This window comes from Anneissia japonica, unplaced genomic scaffold (genome assembly GCF_011630105.1).
Source record: "Anneissia japonica isolate Jap-2015-1 unplaced genomic scaffold, ASM1163010v1 scaffold287854_len485379_cov200, whole genome shotgun sequence".
NCBI classification, from domain to species: Eukaryota; Metazoa; Echinodermata; class Crinoidea; order Comatulida; family Comatulidae; genus Anneissia; species Anneissia japonica.
The window spans coordinates 204,622-220,885 of NW_022732005.1; the positions used below are offsets into that span (position 1 = coordinate 204,622).

The 16,264-nt window shown below is 35.3% G+C and overlaps 3 protein-coding genes across 7 annotated transcripts in view; 1 reads left to right on the plus strand and 2 right to left on the minus strand.

The window, feature by feature from the left end:
- Positions 1-10,442, minus strand: part of LOC117115540 (ataxin-10-like) — a 45,161-nt gene extending 34,719 nt beyond the window's left edge. For 3 of the 5 annotated variants that reach the window (XM_033259380.1, XM_033259379.1, XM_033259382.1), the window contains exons 1-6: positions 9,366-9,549; positions 8,453-8,635; positions 7,034-7,210; positions 6,340-6,507; positions 5,436-5,730; positions 2,755-2,863 (exon numbers count right to left, since the gene is read on the minus strand). In XM_033259380.1, coding sequence (XP_033115271.1) covers positions 2,755-2,863; positions 5,436-5,730; positions 6,340-6,507; positions 7,034-7,210; positions 8,453-8,635; positions 9,366-9,493 — 1,060 coding nt within the window. In that variant the 5' untranslated portion in view covers positions 9,494-9,549. Of the gene's footprint in view, positions 1-2,754; positions 2,864-3,777; positions 4,073-4,685; positions 4,854-5,435; positions 5,731-6,339; positions 6,508-7,033; positions 7,211-8,452; positions 8,636-9,365; positions 9,550-9,884 lie in introns of those variants that run through there. The other 2 variants (XM_033259383.1, XM_033259381.1) reach the window with 2 other exon arrangements.
- On the plus strand, positions 9,685-12,152 carry LOC117115542 (3-hydroxyacyl-CoA dehydrogenase type-2-like). Its single transcript, XM_033259384.1, has 5 exons — positions 9,685-9,831; positions 10,479-10,643; positions 10,831-10,995; positions 11,300-11,537; positions 11,762-12,152. Exons 1-5 carry the CDS (start codon positions 9,808-9,810, stop codon positions 11,950-11,952), a joined length of 783 nt encoding a protein of 260 aa, XP_033115275.1. The 5' UTR covers positions 9,685-9,807; the 3' UTR covers positions 11,953-12,152.
- Positions 12,153-13,672: 1,520 nt separating this feature from the next.
- LOC117115529 (fibulin-1-like) overlaps positions 13,673-16,264 on the minus strand; it is a 33,520-nt gene continuing 30,928 nt past the window's right edge. The window contains exons 15-16 of the mRNA XM_033259369.1: positions 15,752-16,014; positions 13,673-14,523 (exon numbers count right to left, since the gene is read on the minus strand). Coding sequence (XP_033115260.1) covers positions 14,378-14,523; positions 15,752-16,014 — 409 coding nt within the window. The 3' untranslated portion in view covers positions 13,673-14,377. The remainder of the gene's footprint in view (positions 14,524-15,751; positions 16,015-16,264) is intronic.

Here is a 16,264-nt window from a genome sequence, read left to right on the forward strand (position 1 = left end):
CCGCAAGCAAGAATCATTTTTTTTTTGCCGCACCTACACTTTGGAAATCACTCCCTGCACACATTAAAAACTGTTCTTCTGTTGCTTCATTAAAAAAATTACTTAAAACTCACCTTTTCCATCATTAATGTGCACAGCGCCTTTGGTAATGCACCTTTAATTGACGCTTTATGAATTCTAATATTATTATTTTTATTATTACTATAGTTAAGAGTAGTTTATTAAGATGGGAATTGTATTACTTATTTTGATACTCGTGATGTATATTTAAATAATGAATACAGATTATTTGGTTCTAATGCTACAAGTTGAGATAATAAAGAATCTACATCCTTTGCAACAGCTTATACCTTCTTTAAAATCTTGTGTGTGTGTGTGTGTGTCTAAAAGTTAATAAGTGACATACAAATTTCTAGCATGAATAATTTCCCCAGCTGCTTATCAATACAATCCAAAAACCATTCTGTGATCACTACCTCATGAGCAAGATTGGCATGAATGTCGGCCCACTTCTGATCAAGAACATGCTCAATGTTATATTTGTACCATATCAAGCGCAAATTCAATCAATTTATTAATTAAGGATCTAATTACTTTTAATTCTTTAGCAATGGAAAGTAAGTTGCTACATTGTGTCTGTGTCAGTGAGGTAGCTAGGAGCACATCTGTTTGAGGGCGTCCCGCATATAAACTGTACCTATGAAATATTAAAGATTAATTTTAAAACAATGTGTAATGTTGCTTTTGGTGTATTTTAGTATGACTTTGTGCCTAAAGTTTTTAAATACCCTAGGTCAACTGGAGTGTGAGCCACTCTAGGCCACAATTTGATTGATGATGTCGAGTTATTATTATTAATAAAAAAGGGTATGATATACAGATATAATAAAGGGGTGGGACTTACTAATATTAGATAGCATAAAGAAATGAGAATTTAAAGTCAGAAAAAAAAAACGTAAATTAAAAGGTCATACACCCACACGTGCCAAGAAATTGAAACTAAAATTCATCCTGATTCAGTTAATTAATTCATGATGTGCCTATAACCACTTTCATTTGATTTAGAATATAGCAGTGAATCATTAGTATAAAGGTTCATCTTCAATTAATATTCTTTCATTCAGTGGCAAATCCATGGGGTTGATAAAGGGGCACTCACCCCCTCCTCCCCATTTTGGTAGTAGTAGCCAGAAAATCACTAACCATGTGAAATTATTTAAATAAGAGAATAAAATTGCTAAAATTGCTTCTCGGAGGAATAGCCTGCAACCTCACAATAGGTATGGGGACACCCAAATTCCACCCACTTTGAACCATAGGTCCTCGATTGCACCACTGGCAAAAAAAATATTCTGGATCCACCAACGTCTGTCTTATTTTTGATCAGATGAAAGTAATTAAGGTCAAGGCGAGACTAATGTGCTGGCTAATGAGGAAACATGAGTTGCCTTAACCCAGTATGATATACACTACTACAAAAATCTATGACTTAACATATATTATCATTATTATCATTATTAATGAAGAAAACATTTACTAAGATCTGGCAACCTTTCAATTGGCATTCTGCCCAATGCATTTAAGTTGGCACAACTTTGGTGTATCATGTGCCAAAAGATTTTAGTAGGGCTTAGCACCGGTTCTAAAAATAGAATTTTTTGTTGACGCAAAGGGTTGTGGGATTAAGATTGGACCATAGACATAAACAAGAAGTGGGGAAGCCTCACAACGCTCTATCTAAATTGCATACATGACCCTCATTTATATTGAAAAAGAAGATTCATGAGGGGGAATTTTCTAATCTGTAAGCCTAGAGAATCTCCAATAAATTATTAAAATAATATCTGTAATCTTCCACATTATCAATTTACCCTTTTCATGCATCAATCTATATTATACAACACCTGTATATATTCTATTCATTTGATTGGTTGAAAACAGGTCACGTGAGATATATTTAAAATACTAGTCAACTATCGTTGATTAGTACTTTATCATCTCCCAGACCACAAAAACTCAAATGCAACGCGATGCGAGCGAGAGAGAAAAATAGCCTAGCGTAGTTACAACCTGAGTGTCAACAAGGAGTTGATCATTCAGTGAGTAAAAACCCTGTGAGTAAAGAAGATATGACGAAGATTTTTCTATCGTCATATACAGCACCCTAGGCTAGGCTAAGCCCCAGGCTAGGCTTACACCCAAGGGCCTACAGGACAAAGGTATTTATTGATATAATGGAGATACAGATGTGTTGTATAAAACAAATAATGAATGTTTCTCATTCGTACAATGGGGTAGAATATTTCATGAGGGGAAAGATTGGATGTTCTATTCAACTCGGCTACACCTCGTATAATAGAACATCCAATCTTTCACCTCATGAAATATTCTACCCCATTGCACTCATAGACATTCATTATTTGTATAATAATAGCTAAAATTTATTATGAAATTAGTGGGAGATTTGAGGGGCAATATTCTGCAAGTGCTCTTTTTTTATTCATGAGGTTGCTGCCATAAACAAATTTAAACTCGAGGTCTGACAGACCATACAGGGATTAAAGCTATCCTTTGCTTTGCCCATGTTCAAGACAAAACATTATTTATCAGTTGTTAATTAACTATGTTAATAATTAATATAGCCTACACATTGGTCTATACATAGCATAGTACACAAACCAACTAATTGTTTTTGTCTTTTTTCACCATAGCACCATAATCAATGGTTATTTATAGTACCGTATGACTACTCACCTAATGCACACACAAGTAATGAAGTTCTATCCTGTAGAGGGCGGTAGATTTGTAAGTTTGATGTTGCAAAGCACAGCACTTTTAAAAGTCGTAGAGGTACAAGCAGCTCCTTTGGAAGAATACACAATATGTTAATGAAAAATTTCACCTTCAACAAATACAGTATACAAATACTTACTGGGTTGAGGGGCATGGTTCAAAATATAGCCCGAGGTATTATCTGCAGGCTGGAATCTATGTAGTCAGAATATAATAAGGCCAAGTTAAAAAAATAATAATAATTTCTCGTCCTAATATTTGAAAAAAAGAGAATGAGGGCACTTTTTTTACTTCAATGGCAAATCCAAGATGGCCGATGGGAAACAGCTACCGTCTTCTCACTTTTACCAAGTAGACACATTGAAAGCAAATAAAAGAAGCACTAGAATGATTCATACCATATGTATCCCCAACCACAAACGATTGAGAGAGGAATTTTACTGATGTGAGTTAGCCCGTACATTTGACATCACAGCAAATTTAAAAAAAAAAAAAAAAAAAAAAAAATTGGTGAGGAGAGAAAATGGAAGTGCGAGGAGACGAGAAACTAGTAATTTTGTTTTATTTGGTCTATCAGACACTTATTTGGTCTAACAGACACTTATTTGGTCTAACAGACACTTATTTGGTCTAACAGACACCTTTCAACACTATACTTCAATTTTTTCACCATTACCTTGGCTAGAGTGATACAAATTAAATCCCACTACATGTGAACATATTAGAGGAAGTAAATAATTTAATACTCAAACAGTAAGGTGCTAGTTTTATATTGGACTAAAACCAACAAACAGGACCAACACAACTTGCATTGCTGCCTTCCAGCTGAAACACAAGAATTTAACCAGGAACAAAATCTTTATTACACAGTTGCAACAACCAGATTAGTCAACTGTGCTAAACCCTCTAAACAGTAATATTTTACGGATGGTAATCCTTGACGTATGTTCCTAAATTATAAATCAAATTAAGATGCAAACTCACAATTTCATTCCTTGAGTGTGTATCACTATCTTCAATGAACCCTGTCAAATATTTAGTACATTCTTCAAACTTCTCAGCAAGATAGGCAATGGAAAGGACTGGTACATGGGGCTGTGAACAAGCATTGCTGGCTGAGCTTACTGTTACAGTTTCATGAACCAATGAATTATCGGTATCATTTGAGAGTAGTGCTGCCGTGACATCAAGAAACGTTACCCTTGAATTGTGGCTGAAGCTGTCATACACCTCCAGAAAAAAACCAGAAGACTTTAATAATTCTTGCAAGATTTGTAAGCTGAAAAACAATGAGCAGTTGCTATATATCTGGGTTCTATTTAGAAAACAAAATCTTATATAAGTCAATCAGGTTGTGCACAAATGTACTCCTATTGATGAATGAATGTTTTTGAAATTAATCATGCATGATGGCTTCGAAACTTCAAATGTAATAATAATACTATATAATACCTTGTGTCAAATGTAATAATAATACTATAATTACTTAAAATGTATACTGTAGTAGCTTTTGTTTAGAATGCTTAGAGCCATTTTGATCCAAATATAGGTAAATCTATGCAGACTTATTTATTTATCTTTTGCCAATTTTCGTCCTCCAATCTGGAATACCCTTCAGGTGTAGTGCGATATATGTCTGAGAGTTATTCTTTCCTATTACTCTCACTGAAGAGGCCCCGATTGGAGAGCCAAAAATTTCTAAAGATAAATTGAAAAGCAAATCAACTTAGATTACTTTATATTATTCTTATTGGTTTGAAATTGCTCTAAACATTCTCACCAAAACTGTACGTCGAATATGACCCTCTACGGACTAAACCTATTATAGAAAACTTCAAATTGTTACAATTTGCTAATTGGATTATTATTTGTATTACACGAACTACACTTACCACCAGTCTTGTTCAGTCTCTTTTGTAGAAAGTTCCAAAATGGTGTCTATGATGGCTAAACCCTGGGGCTGCATAATGAGTAGCTGTTGAAGGTCAGAGGTCAGAGAATGACAGATAAGCATACATGTATAAGTTTGTACTTTATTATCTGCATACTTTAACAATTGCCTGCAAAAATGAGACAAATTCATAGTGAGGTGTTTTGATATTTACCGATGGTCTGTATCTCCTATAAATGTCTAGGAACAGATTAAAATGACACAGCACCACTGAAAATTGTCACAACCCCTCGTTAAACAGCTCCAGTTCCCTCGAATGCTGTCTCTTATACACATCTAGATGTGTATAAGAGACAGTAATAAGGCCAAGTTAAAAAAATAATAATAATTTCTCGTCCTAATATTTGAAAAAAAGAGAATGAGGGCACTTTTTTTACTTCAATGGCAAATCCAAGATGTGAACATAGTAGAGGAAGTAAATACTCAAACAGTAAGGTGCTAGTTTTATATTGGACTAAAACCAACAAACAGGACCAACACAACTTGCATTGCTGCCTTCCAGCTGAAACACAAGAATTTAACCAGGAACAAAATCTTTATTAAGACCTCCAGCATTCAGCACAAACACAGTTGCAACAACCAGATTAGTCAACTGGGCTAAACTACCCTCTAAACAGTAATATTTTACGGATGGTAATCCTTGACGTATGTTCCTAAATTATAAATCAATTAAATTAAAATGCAAACTCACAATTTCATTCCTTGAGTGTGTATCATTATCTTCAATGAACCCTGTCAAATATTTAGTACATTCTTCAAACTTCTCAGCAAGATAGGCAATGGAAAGGACGGGTACATGGGAATGTGAACAAGCATTGCTGGCTGAGCTTACTGTTACAGTTTCATGAACCAATGAATTATCGGTATCATTTGAGAGTAGTGCTGCCGTGACATCAAGAAGCGTTACCTTTGAATTGTCGCTGAAGCTGTCATACACCTCCAGAAAAAAACCAGAAGACTTTAATAATTCTTGCAGGATTTGTAAGCTGAAAAACAATGAGCAGTTGCTATATATCTGGGTTCTATTTAGAAAACAAAATCTTATATAAGTCAATCAGGTTGTGCAAAAATGTACTCCTATTGATGAATGAATGTTTTTGAAATTAATCATGCATGATGGCTTCGAAACTTCAAATGTAATAATAATACTATATAATACCTTGTGTCAAATGTAATAATAATATTATAATTACTTAAAATGTATAGTAGCTTTTGTTTAGAATGCTTAGAGCCATTTTGATCCAAATATAGGTAAATCTATGCAGACTTATTTATTTATCTTTTGCCAATTTTCGTCCTCCAATCTGGAACCCCTTCAGGCGTAGTGCGATATATGTCTGAGAGTTATTCTATCCTATTACTCTCACTGAAGAGGCCCCCGATTGGAGAGCCAAAAATTTCCAAAGATAAATTAAAAAGCAAATCAACTTAGATTACTTTATATTATTCTTATTTGGGTTGAAATTGCTCTAAACATTCTCACCAAAACTGTACGTCGAATATGACCCTCTACGGACTAAACCTCTTATAGAAAACTTCAAATTGTTACAATTTGCTAATTGGATTATTATTTGTATTACACGAACTACACTTACCACCAGTCTTGTTCAGTCTCTTTTGTAGAAAGTTCCAAAATGGTGTCTATGATGGCTAAACCCTGGGGCTGCATAATGAGTAGCTGTTGAAGGTCAGAGGTCAGAGAATGACAGATAAGCATACATGTATAAGTTTGTACTTTATTATCTGCATACTTTAAAAATTGCCTGCAAAAATGAAACAAATTCATAGTGAGGTGTTTTGATATCTACCGATGGTCTGTGTATCTCCTATAAATGTATAGGAACAGATTAAAATGACACAGCACCACTGAAAATTGTCACAACCCCTTCGTTAAACAGCTCCAGTTCCCTCGAATGTGCCATACAGTAGCTGTTATTACTACCACCATCACTACTAGTTCCTTCAGTAAAATCACCATGACTACCATTATTATCACCATGACTACACTATCATCACCACCCTTGAAAGACAATCCACCAACATTATATTTATGACAACAAAATCATAACATTTCACCCTCAAATCATCATAAGCAATAACGCCTCTCATCTTTAACATGAAGCTTCCAACTATTTCGTGCCATTTGCTTATGTCATAGCCAGGATGGTTTTGTGGTTTTTTTTATTACATGTTCTGGTTCCTTTTCAACTTTTGCAATCCACATTAATTTTGGTCGATTTACTTTTTATTTACTTCTTTCATTGCCATTTTGACCCTCAAATAACTTACCATAAAGTGTCTGGGAAAATGTTCATCCAGATCATCTGCTGAGCTTGTTTATTGCCACTTCCTATATTGCTAAGGACTTGAATAGCACAGCAAAGTGTTGTTGCTTGTTTGCTGCCCTCTGGATGCCTTGTCAATACATCTACCAACTTCTTGATGAAACTAATTGCTTCAGTATTACTAAAAAATGAAAGAATGTATATTCAAGCAGGTATACAATAGAAAAAAATCAATAGAAAAGAATGACATGACTATCCTATGGCTGTCACCTAAAGTCTTATGACTTTCACAAGATTGTACATGGTAGTCACATGGCTGTCATATGATTGTCCATAGTAGTCACATGGCTGTCACATGATTGTCCATGGTACTCACATGGCTGCCACATGATTGTCCATGGTAGTGTACTGAGTCAGGATAAATTGCTGTCGGTATGATTTAGGAGTTTTAAGAAAAATTAAACAAAATAAAAATACTTTAGTTAGATACTTTCACTGCTAATTATCCTGTGAGTTTTCTGCTATTTAGGCCCTATAAAAAATATTATTAGTTCATCATCCTATCTAGGCTGGAAAAGTAATGAGGTCAGTAGGATTTAGGGGTTTTAAGCAGACTTTAACAAAATAAAAATACTTTAGTTAGATACCTTCACTGCTAATCATCCTGTGAGTTTTCTGTTATTTAGGCCCTATAAAAAATATTATTAGTTCATCACCCTATCTAGGCTGGAAAAGTAATGAGGTCAGTATGATTTAGGAGTTTTAAGCAAACTTTAACAAAATAAAAATACTTTAGTTAGATACCTTCACTGCTAATTATCCTGTGAGTTTTCTGCTATTTAGGCCCTATAAAAAATATTATTAGTTTATCACCCTATCTAGGCTGGAAAGTAATGAGGGAGGGAGGCTTTTTAAAAATGTTTATTTTGCTAAAGCCAAATATCACTTTTGGGTTGTTTCCTGGTGCATTGATAATCAAAGTAAAACATGATTTAAATGATACAAACAATATCTACTAACTACTGAATAAATTTTTTTTTTTTAAATTCCCAAAATTTTTTTTCAGTACCATAGAAGACATGTGCTGAAGGGTGATAGACTAGTAATTTTTTTTATTGGGCCTTAGCTCAAATACAGTATGAAGTGCAAAAGATGGTTTTATAGCAATATGCACTAATAGCATTATTATTACAACACCTTAAATATTTGGAAATTGGAGCAGTGGATGTTATTGGTGGTTACTCTATGTACAAGTGAGTTGGGTATATTTCCTTTAATTTTTCTTTCTATGTGCAGTGATCATATAATTTTGTTATTACTATAGGTTATGGTACAGTACATGAGCAGTTTAAATGCTAACAAAGAATCAATTATCAAATATTATTTCCACTATTTTAAAATATCAATTCATAGCAATTCTTACCATAGCAGGTTTTGGTTACGTGAACAATCCACACAAGAATTCCGTAAACATCTCAAGCACTCCACACAGACATCATGATTGGGCAATTTCATTGCAACACTACTTGCTTCCTTTACCACAGCCTCCAACTCCTGGCCAAGGATTTTAACAAAGACATCAATATGTGGGCAGTCTAAAATCTCCCTGGAAGGCAACGATACAAAGCAAGGTGGTTATTGTGCAACATTTTATAGGAGCATGTGGCACAGCGTGTAAGGTGACAATTGACAAGTGCATTAGAAAGGGTGCAACACCGCTACACCAGATTATGTTTATGTCCTGATGATATTAATTTCCAGCTTTGGTTCACAGAAGAAAGGATATCGATATTTTGGAATTATACAAGATCCTGCGCAATACATATAAAACTTCTCCTGATTTATTCTTCTCTCAACCTTCAAGTAAGGGCCTCATGGGTATTCAATGACAGCATATTGCAAACCTAAAACAACTGAAGTTGGAAACAATTTTTTAGTAATCGTGTGACATCTGATTGGAATAAATTACTGGAGAGCGTCGTTTCAGCACCCAGTGTGGATTCCTGTAAAAGAAGATTGAGGGCCCTACCGAATGAGGGAATAGAGCCTAGAGGGCCAACGGCCCTAGTTAGTAGTAGCCAAGTAAGTAGAGCAACAACACTGACAGAGCCCAGCGGCAATGATGTCACATCCACGGCACCATGCGTAAATCTAGGCTAGTAGACCCACAGCAGTCAGGGTAGTAAGACTAGGCCTAGACTAGGCCTATATACCTAGCCTAGCCTAGGAAGGGTAGATCGGTGGAGGTTGCTGCATATATAGCTAGGCCTAGCTAAGCCTAAGCTAGCCAGGCCTAGCTTGCTAGGCGTCTACTACGATAATTGTGAAAGATTAACCTGTTTTTCAACTGTTTTAAACCATCTGTTATGTTCTTAAGGGTTTCAAGAAGCTGTTGATCAATCTCACTTCTTTGATCTAAAACTTGTCCATGCTCAATAAGACGATTTAACGCCGTACAAAACATTTTCAATGAAGCCAAAAACAAAACATGTGTGAATATTGTTGTTTATGTGCTCGCATCGGGAACATGTAAGTTGACGCGAATTAACATAAAAGTTGACGCGAATAACATGAACGTTGACGCTAATTAAAATAGTTGTTGACGCGCAGGTAGCAAAGTTGACGTTAATCACCAAAAGTTGACGTAAAATGACGCGAGGTTGCATTCAGAAAAAAAAATCCCAAGCAGTCAAATCGTCGGAGCAGCAGCGGAGAGTTGTGTTTGGGTGTCCTTTTCGTTAATTATTAAATATTAGGCCTTTATTGTTCTTGTCAGTCATGTCATCAATAAGATCAATGGCGGTAACTACTTTTACATTCGTTCTTACTTGTGTAAACCTTACAGTTAGCCCTACCTGGAGTTAGGGTGTAAATTTAAGCCTGGTCTAAGTTTGATCTAGGCCTGAGTGAGGAGTCTTTGCCTTATTTAGCAGACTCCCCTTCGGTCATCTGAATGAAAGGCCCTACTCCCTCTCTGCAGTGTCAGTGCTACCTTGCTAGGCTACTCTCTAGAGACTAGACTGTCTTGTACTAGTAGAAGTACTATGCTTATTCGATTATGGTGCCCTCTACCGTGTGAGGCCACTCAGAAATTAGTTTAATTTAAATACGGTCTTTTGCTTTACATTAATTTATTTACAGCCTGCACAGGGAAAATATTCTCCACGCAAAAATTTGGCATAGAAATAATTATTACGCTCAGATTTTGCTAAAAATTAGGATTTAACCTAACTTTAAATTATAAACAGTGTATATGCAGTATTTACGATTCTGCCCACATATTTTCTTAGCGATTTTGCACGCAAATTTGAGCAGGTTTTTGAGATATCATTCGTGCAATTAAATATTAAACTTTTGTCCACAATTCAATTAGTGTTAAAAAATTTCAGCCACCAGCTCATATAGATATAAGAATCTTGCTTGTAACACAATGTTTAAATCTTTTTCAGGGTTTGGTTAGCATTGTGACTGGAGGCGCATCCGGCCTCGGCAAAGGCACGGCTGCCAGACTTGTACGTCAAGGTGCACGAGTTGTGATTGTTGATCTGCCCAACTCATCTGGAGAGGATGTTGCTAAGGAACTTGGAGAGAATTGTAAATTTGCAGCTGCTGATGTTAGTGTTTAAGTATCAAATCTCTTGGAATAGATTACAATTTGTTGTTTAAATATTAAAGCATAAAGTACAAAGCATACTCACAATTTTATTTAATTCATCCATTGAAATTTAATGATAATGATACAAAATTTAAATATTTATGTTACTCTATATTGAATTGAATGTTAAATTGTTTATACGGTAGGTAACATCAGAACAAGATGTGAAAAATGCTATTGACATGGCAAAAAGCTCATTTGGACGACTGGACGTCGCTGTGAATTGCGCTGGTGTAGGTATAGCTGTCAAGACATATAATTTTAATAAAGACAGAGCACACCCACTGGACGAGTTCCAAAGGGTATTAACAGTAAGTTTAATCATTCCGGCATTGAAACAATAAATATTTATCAGTCTTTGAAACCGAATTTTGTTTACTACCTGAGCTTTGTTTGTTCAAATTTTTTAGAATATCCGAGCAAGTATAACTACAGTACTGTAGGTCGGTCACACCCACGCCTTAGCATGGATCCTCCATTCGTGGCTGGCTGGCTGGTTGCTAGCTCATTTGTCTCTTCTAATCCAGAATATTTTTTCAGTAAATTTATGAATAAGTATAGTGTAATTTAATATCAGTTCACACAGTGATTGAAATTTTATTTTTTTCAAATTAGGTAAATACAGTAGGTTCTTTTAACGTGATACGTTTAGCTGCCGGTGAAATGGGAAAAAATGATCCCGATGTGGATGGTCAACGAGGTGTGATCGTAAACACGGCAAGTGTGGCCGCTTATGATGGCCAGATGGGTCAAGCTGCTTACTCAGCCTCAAAGGGTGCTATTGTTGGGATGACGTTACCAATCGCTAGAGACCTAGCATCGCAGGGCATAAGAATTAACACAGTAGCTCCAGGTAAGATGCATATACAAGCCAATACATTGATCTTTAAATATATAAATATTATTGATATAATACTGATTATACAAATAAACCAATATTATATTAATATTGTTTAATTTATATTAGTAACTTTATATAATTCATATTTAATATGTAACGAATAATGTATGTATAAATTACATGAATATATATGAAGCGCATAGATTCTGAACATTGGAAATTTATTTTATCTTCAGGACTCTTTGACACCCCATTATTAGCAAGTCTTCCAGAGAAGGTTCGGGCATTCCTAGCTCGCACAGTACCCTTTCCCAGTCGTCTTGGTAGCCCGGATGAGTATGCACACTTGATTGAGAGCATTATAGCGAATCCAATGTTGAATGGAGAAGTTATTCGTCTTGATGGTGCTCTGCGTATGCAGCCATGAGAACAACTTATGGGCTAGGTCAGGCTAGGCCAGGCTTGGCTAGGCCAGGTCTTCTGTCAGTAAAGCAATGAGGGCATTTATTTGTACTGACTGCCACAGATGAAATAATCATGAAAAAATTTTAGGGTATATTGAAAATCACAGATTATGTTTAGTGATAGTGAATGATGAATGCAATAAATACAGTATTACATACTAAATTTTGGAATTGGTTTTCCTTTCTTCTATAAGCCGATTCACACACAAGATTACACATGACATATACTAAATATTACTGATTTCTATCAAAATTACTATTAATCATCTTCACACAATTAATTGAAACCATATTAAAGTTGGTGGAATTGCACTCACTCTAGGATGCACTGAACAGAGTTGCCTTTGAATATAGACCATTTTATCGGGTTTATTTTGAAACAGTGCTGCCAACGTCTCGCAACTCACTGGGTGACTTCCCGCGGCCTAGGCCATCCTGATCAGCTATCTACAGTGTAGTGTTAGACAGAGCGCCGTGCGCACACTGGTGCCTTTGTATCGCGAAATGCGTAGGTCTCTGGAAGTCCCCAGTGGTAGTTGCCAGGTTATCGGAAATTTTCATTTCAAATTTCACGAAAATGGTCTATACATGCATATCTCGGTAGTGTTAGACTCTGTAGACACTATCACATTTTATTTGACTAAAAACTGTTGTATGCCCATATATATAGTAATAATGTGCCTATTTATGGCCATGATGTCATGTCATCATGACCATATTCAGGTATTTTGCATAAAATTTTATAGGCTCTCAGGGTCTCTTCTATGTCAGTTTTTCTTGTATTGTTTTTAAGCAGGACACAAATGGTACACTCGCATCCACATGGACATGATGTAATAGGAGTCGCTTGCTAATTTTTCCCTAGCACTTATCCCATTTATGTTGTCTGGTATTAGAACTTTTTTACCCTATAAAACTGACAGACAGCACAATAATAAATGCATCCAAAACCAATAGGCTTAAATGTTATTTTTAATATAGTCTTAACATCCCAAGGAATTCTCTACTGGTAGAGTATTTAAAACGAAATACTGTATGATTTTTATTGTAGCATTTTGTATTTAATACAATATATTGTTTTCCTCACCTTGAACGCCCACCCATCATGCATCTACTAAATCTACATCTCATTAGTTTATCCCGATGAAACGGATTACAATTCTTAATTGATCTTTATAGCACACATCTACTGTACATCATCATAGAATCACACCATAGCTAAATACAGTTGAACTTGCCTAAGTCAAATCCATAATGACATTAAAAAAATTATTTGACTTGGATAAAATGTGACTTACAGATGGTTAATTAAGTGAAAAAAAACCAATTTGGTATGTTAAATAAGATTGATTTAGAAATTATTCAAGTTAGGCAAAGTTGATTAATAGGCAAGTTTAATTATAATACTAATTTATAGGCAGTGTATTATTGTTGTGCAGGTTTCAAGAAATCCTGATATTTCCATATTCAGGTCAACATTCTGTATCTTTAAAATGAATTCTCTTTTCCTTTCAACATTAATTATGGATACAGGAAAGTGTACGATAAGATGTCTTGGATAAAATAACCCTGAATGGTTATGGTGCCCACTAAAGGTACTGTGTATATGATAGTGTCTCATCACAAATTATCATGCATAATGTATAAAATATTTATGGTTTCATTGCTTATATAAAAAAAAACAAGTATGTAAACAGAAACTGTAACTGATCCATCGGACCTGCGAGGGAAATGAACAAACACCACAACCAACCAATCAAAGTAAAATTTTACATTTTTGTCCTGACAAAAATGACATGTTTAGTACTCTTCTTCATTTTTTGGGTGTGTTCAGAGGCAGAAAAACTGTTAACTGTTTTTAGTTTACTACTTAACAGAATAATCTTGCTTACATTTGCCAGCAAAGCCTCCTCCATGACAGTAAGCGCTTAGAGGGGACCCAAGATTACTTGAAATGGGACCACTAATAAATCTTACTCCAGCATTTAGTCCATAATTGGATACAAATTTGGTCATCAATTTTTAATATTTAAAAAAATAATTTTTACATCTATTTTTTATTCTTTTAAAATAAAATAACATAATACTTCAGCCCTGGGTGTCATTATTTTAATATTACTGCTTATTAATATTTTTTACCATTTGTACCTCCATTTCCAAGAAAAAATATATTGTATCATAATTTTTGATTGATAAAATTGTAAAGATTTTTGGCCATCCTTGTGAATCAATCCCTTCCTTTAGGTCATGGCAAATGTCAAATCGAACATATTTACATATATGACTGCAGAATTTACATTTTAGAAAATCTGTAAAGCTACTGTATGGTCCCATAATCTCAATAGCTGTTGTTTCTAATGTGGACTTAATCTGTTATAATTTATTCCATCACATGAAATCATACTCTGAAACGTGAATCTTGATTACAGCTATTGACCGGTAGACAAGTGCCATTGCTCGGTTGTATGTACTCATCTCTAATTTGATCTCTGTTTCATATGGACCTTCGACTGCTTTCACCAAGTACAATGTTCCTACAAGAAAAAAAAAATCTCACTTAACAAAATAAATATTTCAAAATGGTTCTAATTAGAACCTATAAAAAATGATATCAACACCCATAAAAACCGGAACTGAGAGAGACAAGTTGGAAGAGCGTGCTTAGCCCGGTGTGTGTTTGTGGAAGCGTGAAGCATTAGGTATTTCTTCTGCTTGTTGATGGTAGGAGAGACATGTATCAGTTCAACAGTGTTATGATGAATAAATAACTTTGAATATGATATGACAACTTTGGACAAAAGGAGAACTCTGTTGCCAATACTGTAATTGGTTTAACTTTGAAGAAATTGGTTTGAATAGAAGTTTTAAATCTTCCTTCATCACACTGGTGGTGCCAGCAGTGGGCTGGGGGAATTTTCCCCCCATCGGACAGGCCTGGAACCCCCCTGTCATCAAGTTTATTTAAAATCATGTTCGCAAAGATGAATTGCATTGATTTGTACACAATAATTAAAAATACATTAGAATATAAATATATAAATATAGTACACAAGAAAAAAAAAATACATACAAATTGAAATAGAATAAAATTTACAAGAGGTTACATATTCCAAAGTTACAATTTCATAATTAAAAACACACAATAAAGGTTAATTAAGCAAAGGTACGAAATATGGTAAAAAGACGGAAGAAAACCACAGTTGAACAACTAGGTCAGGGGCAGATTTAGGGGGAGCCGGCCCACCCCCCCCCTAAATGTCCCCCCACTAAAGGTAAAAAAAAGAAAAAGAAAGAAAAAGAAAAAACGATAGCCCAGAAAGCCTCAAATGTTATTTTCGGGCATCTAAAACATAGAAATTTCGCGGGGCATACCCCCGGACCTCCTAATTTAGTGTTGTCTCGATAGGCCCAAAATTCGGCCCCCTCTTTTGGCCCCCCCCCCACTTTTAGACATCTCTGGATCCGCCCCTGTAGGTTGTTGGATCAAAAATCTAAAAAAAAATAATAATTTTCCTGTCCAAATAACCTATTTTGATTGTCAATCCCTAATATTGTGGTCTAAATGCACACTTCGGACCATAATACTGTAAGCCATAAACTCCCCCTTGTGAACCCTACCAGAGATTTTTTTTTTCCGGGTCGTCGACCAAGGCTTTGTCGGCCCCTTGGTTCCGAACCCTCCGTCGAACTCCTCATCGGCAAATTTCTGATGCCACCGTCATCCAAAGTGTTAAAAAATAATTTCTATTTCTTACGGCTTACCTATGGTCCCTGCCTTGATAACAGCAAAGTATGTATGCTCATTGCCAGAGAGTATCTGGTAGTATACTGCACTCGTACTGGAGAGTGATGTTGGCTGCATGCTGATAAGACGTATCTGATTGCCAGGCCGAAGTGCTGGAATTGATGGCAATGCTAAGTAGTTGTACGAGATAACAGATGTTTTATTCAAAAGGCAAGAGACATCACCCTGTGGGCACGCAGCTAAGTTCCGTATGCATCTCTGCACATCTCCGTATCCAGCACTAGATTTATGAAGTAAAATCAATCCATAGATTATATTGTGGCAGACATCCAGACTATAATAATTTTGAATAAGTTTGAATATTTTCATCTGGTTTGCTTATACAGTAAATGTAAAACTGTTTGCTCGATATTTAAACCAAGCACAGTGGACATTGATGTTAGCAATGTGACTTTGTTAAGACAAAGTTATGTTGATAACTTTAAAAAAAGCTCACAGTAAGTTTACATCCAATTTGCTTGGTTTAGATA

What these genes read in the sequence shown, in the direction of transcription:
- LOC117115542 (XM_033259384.1), top strand. Translation starts at nt 9,808, where the DNA reads ATGTCATCAATAAGATCAATGGCG. An exon ending in AGTTCCAAAGGGTATTAACA is followed by an intron (nt 10,996 to 11,299) that starts GTAAGTTTAATC and finishes TTTTCAAATTAG; the next exon opens with GTAAATACAGTAGGTTCTTT. An exon ending in AATTAACACAGTAGCTCCAG is followed by an intron (nt 11,538 to 11,761) that starts GTAAGATGCATA and finishes TTTTATCTTCAG; the next exon opens with GACTCTTTGACACCCCATTA.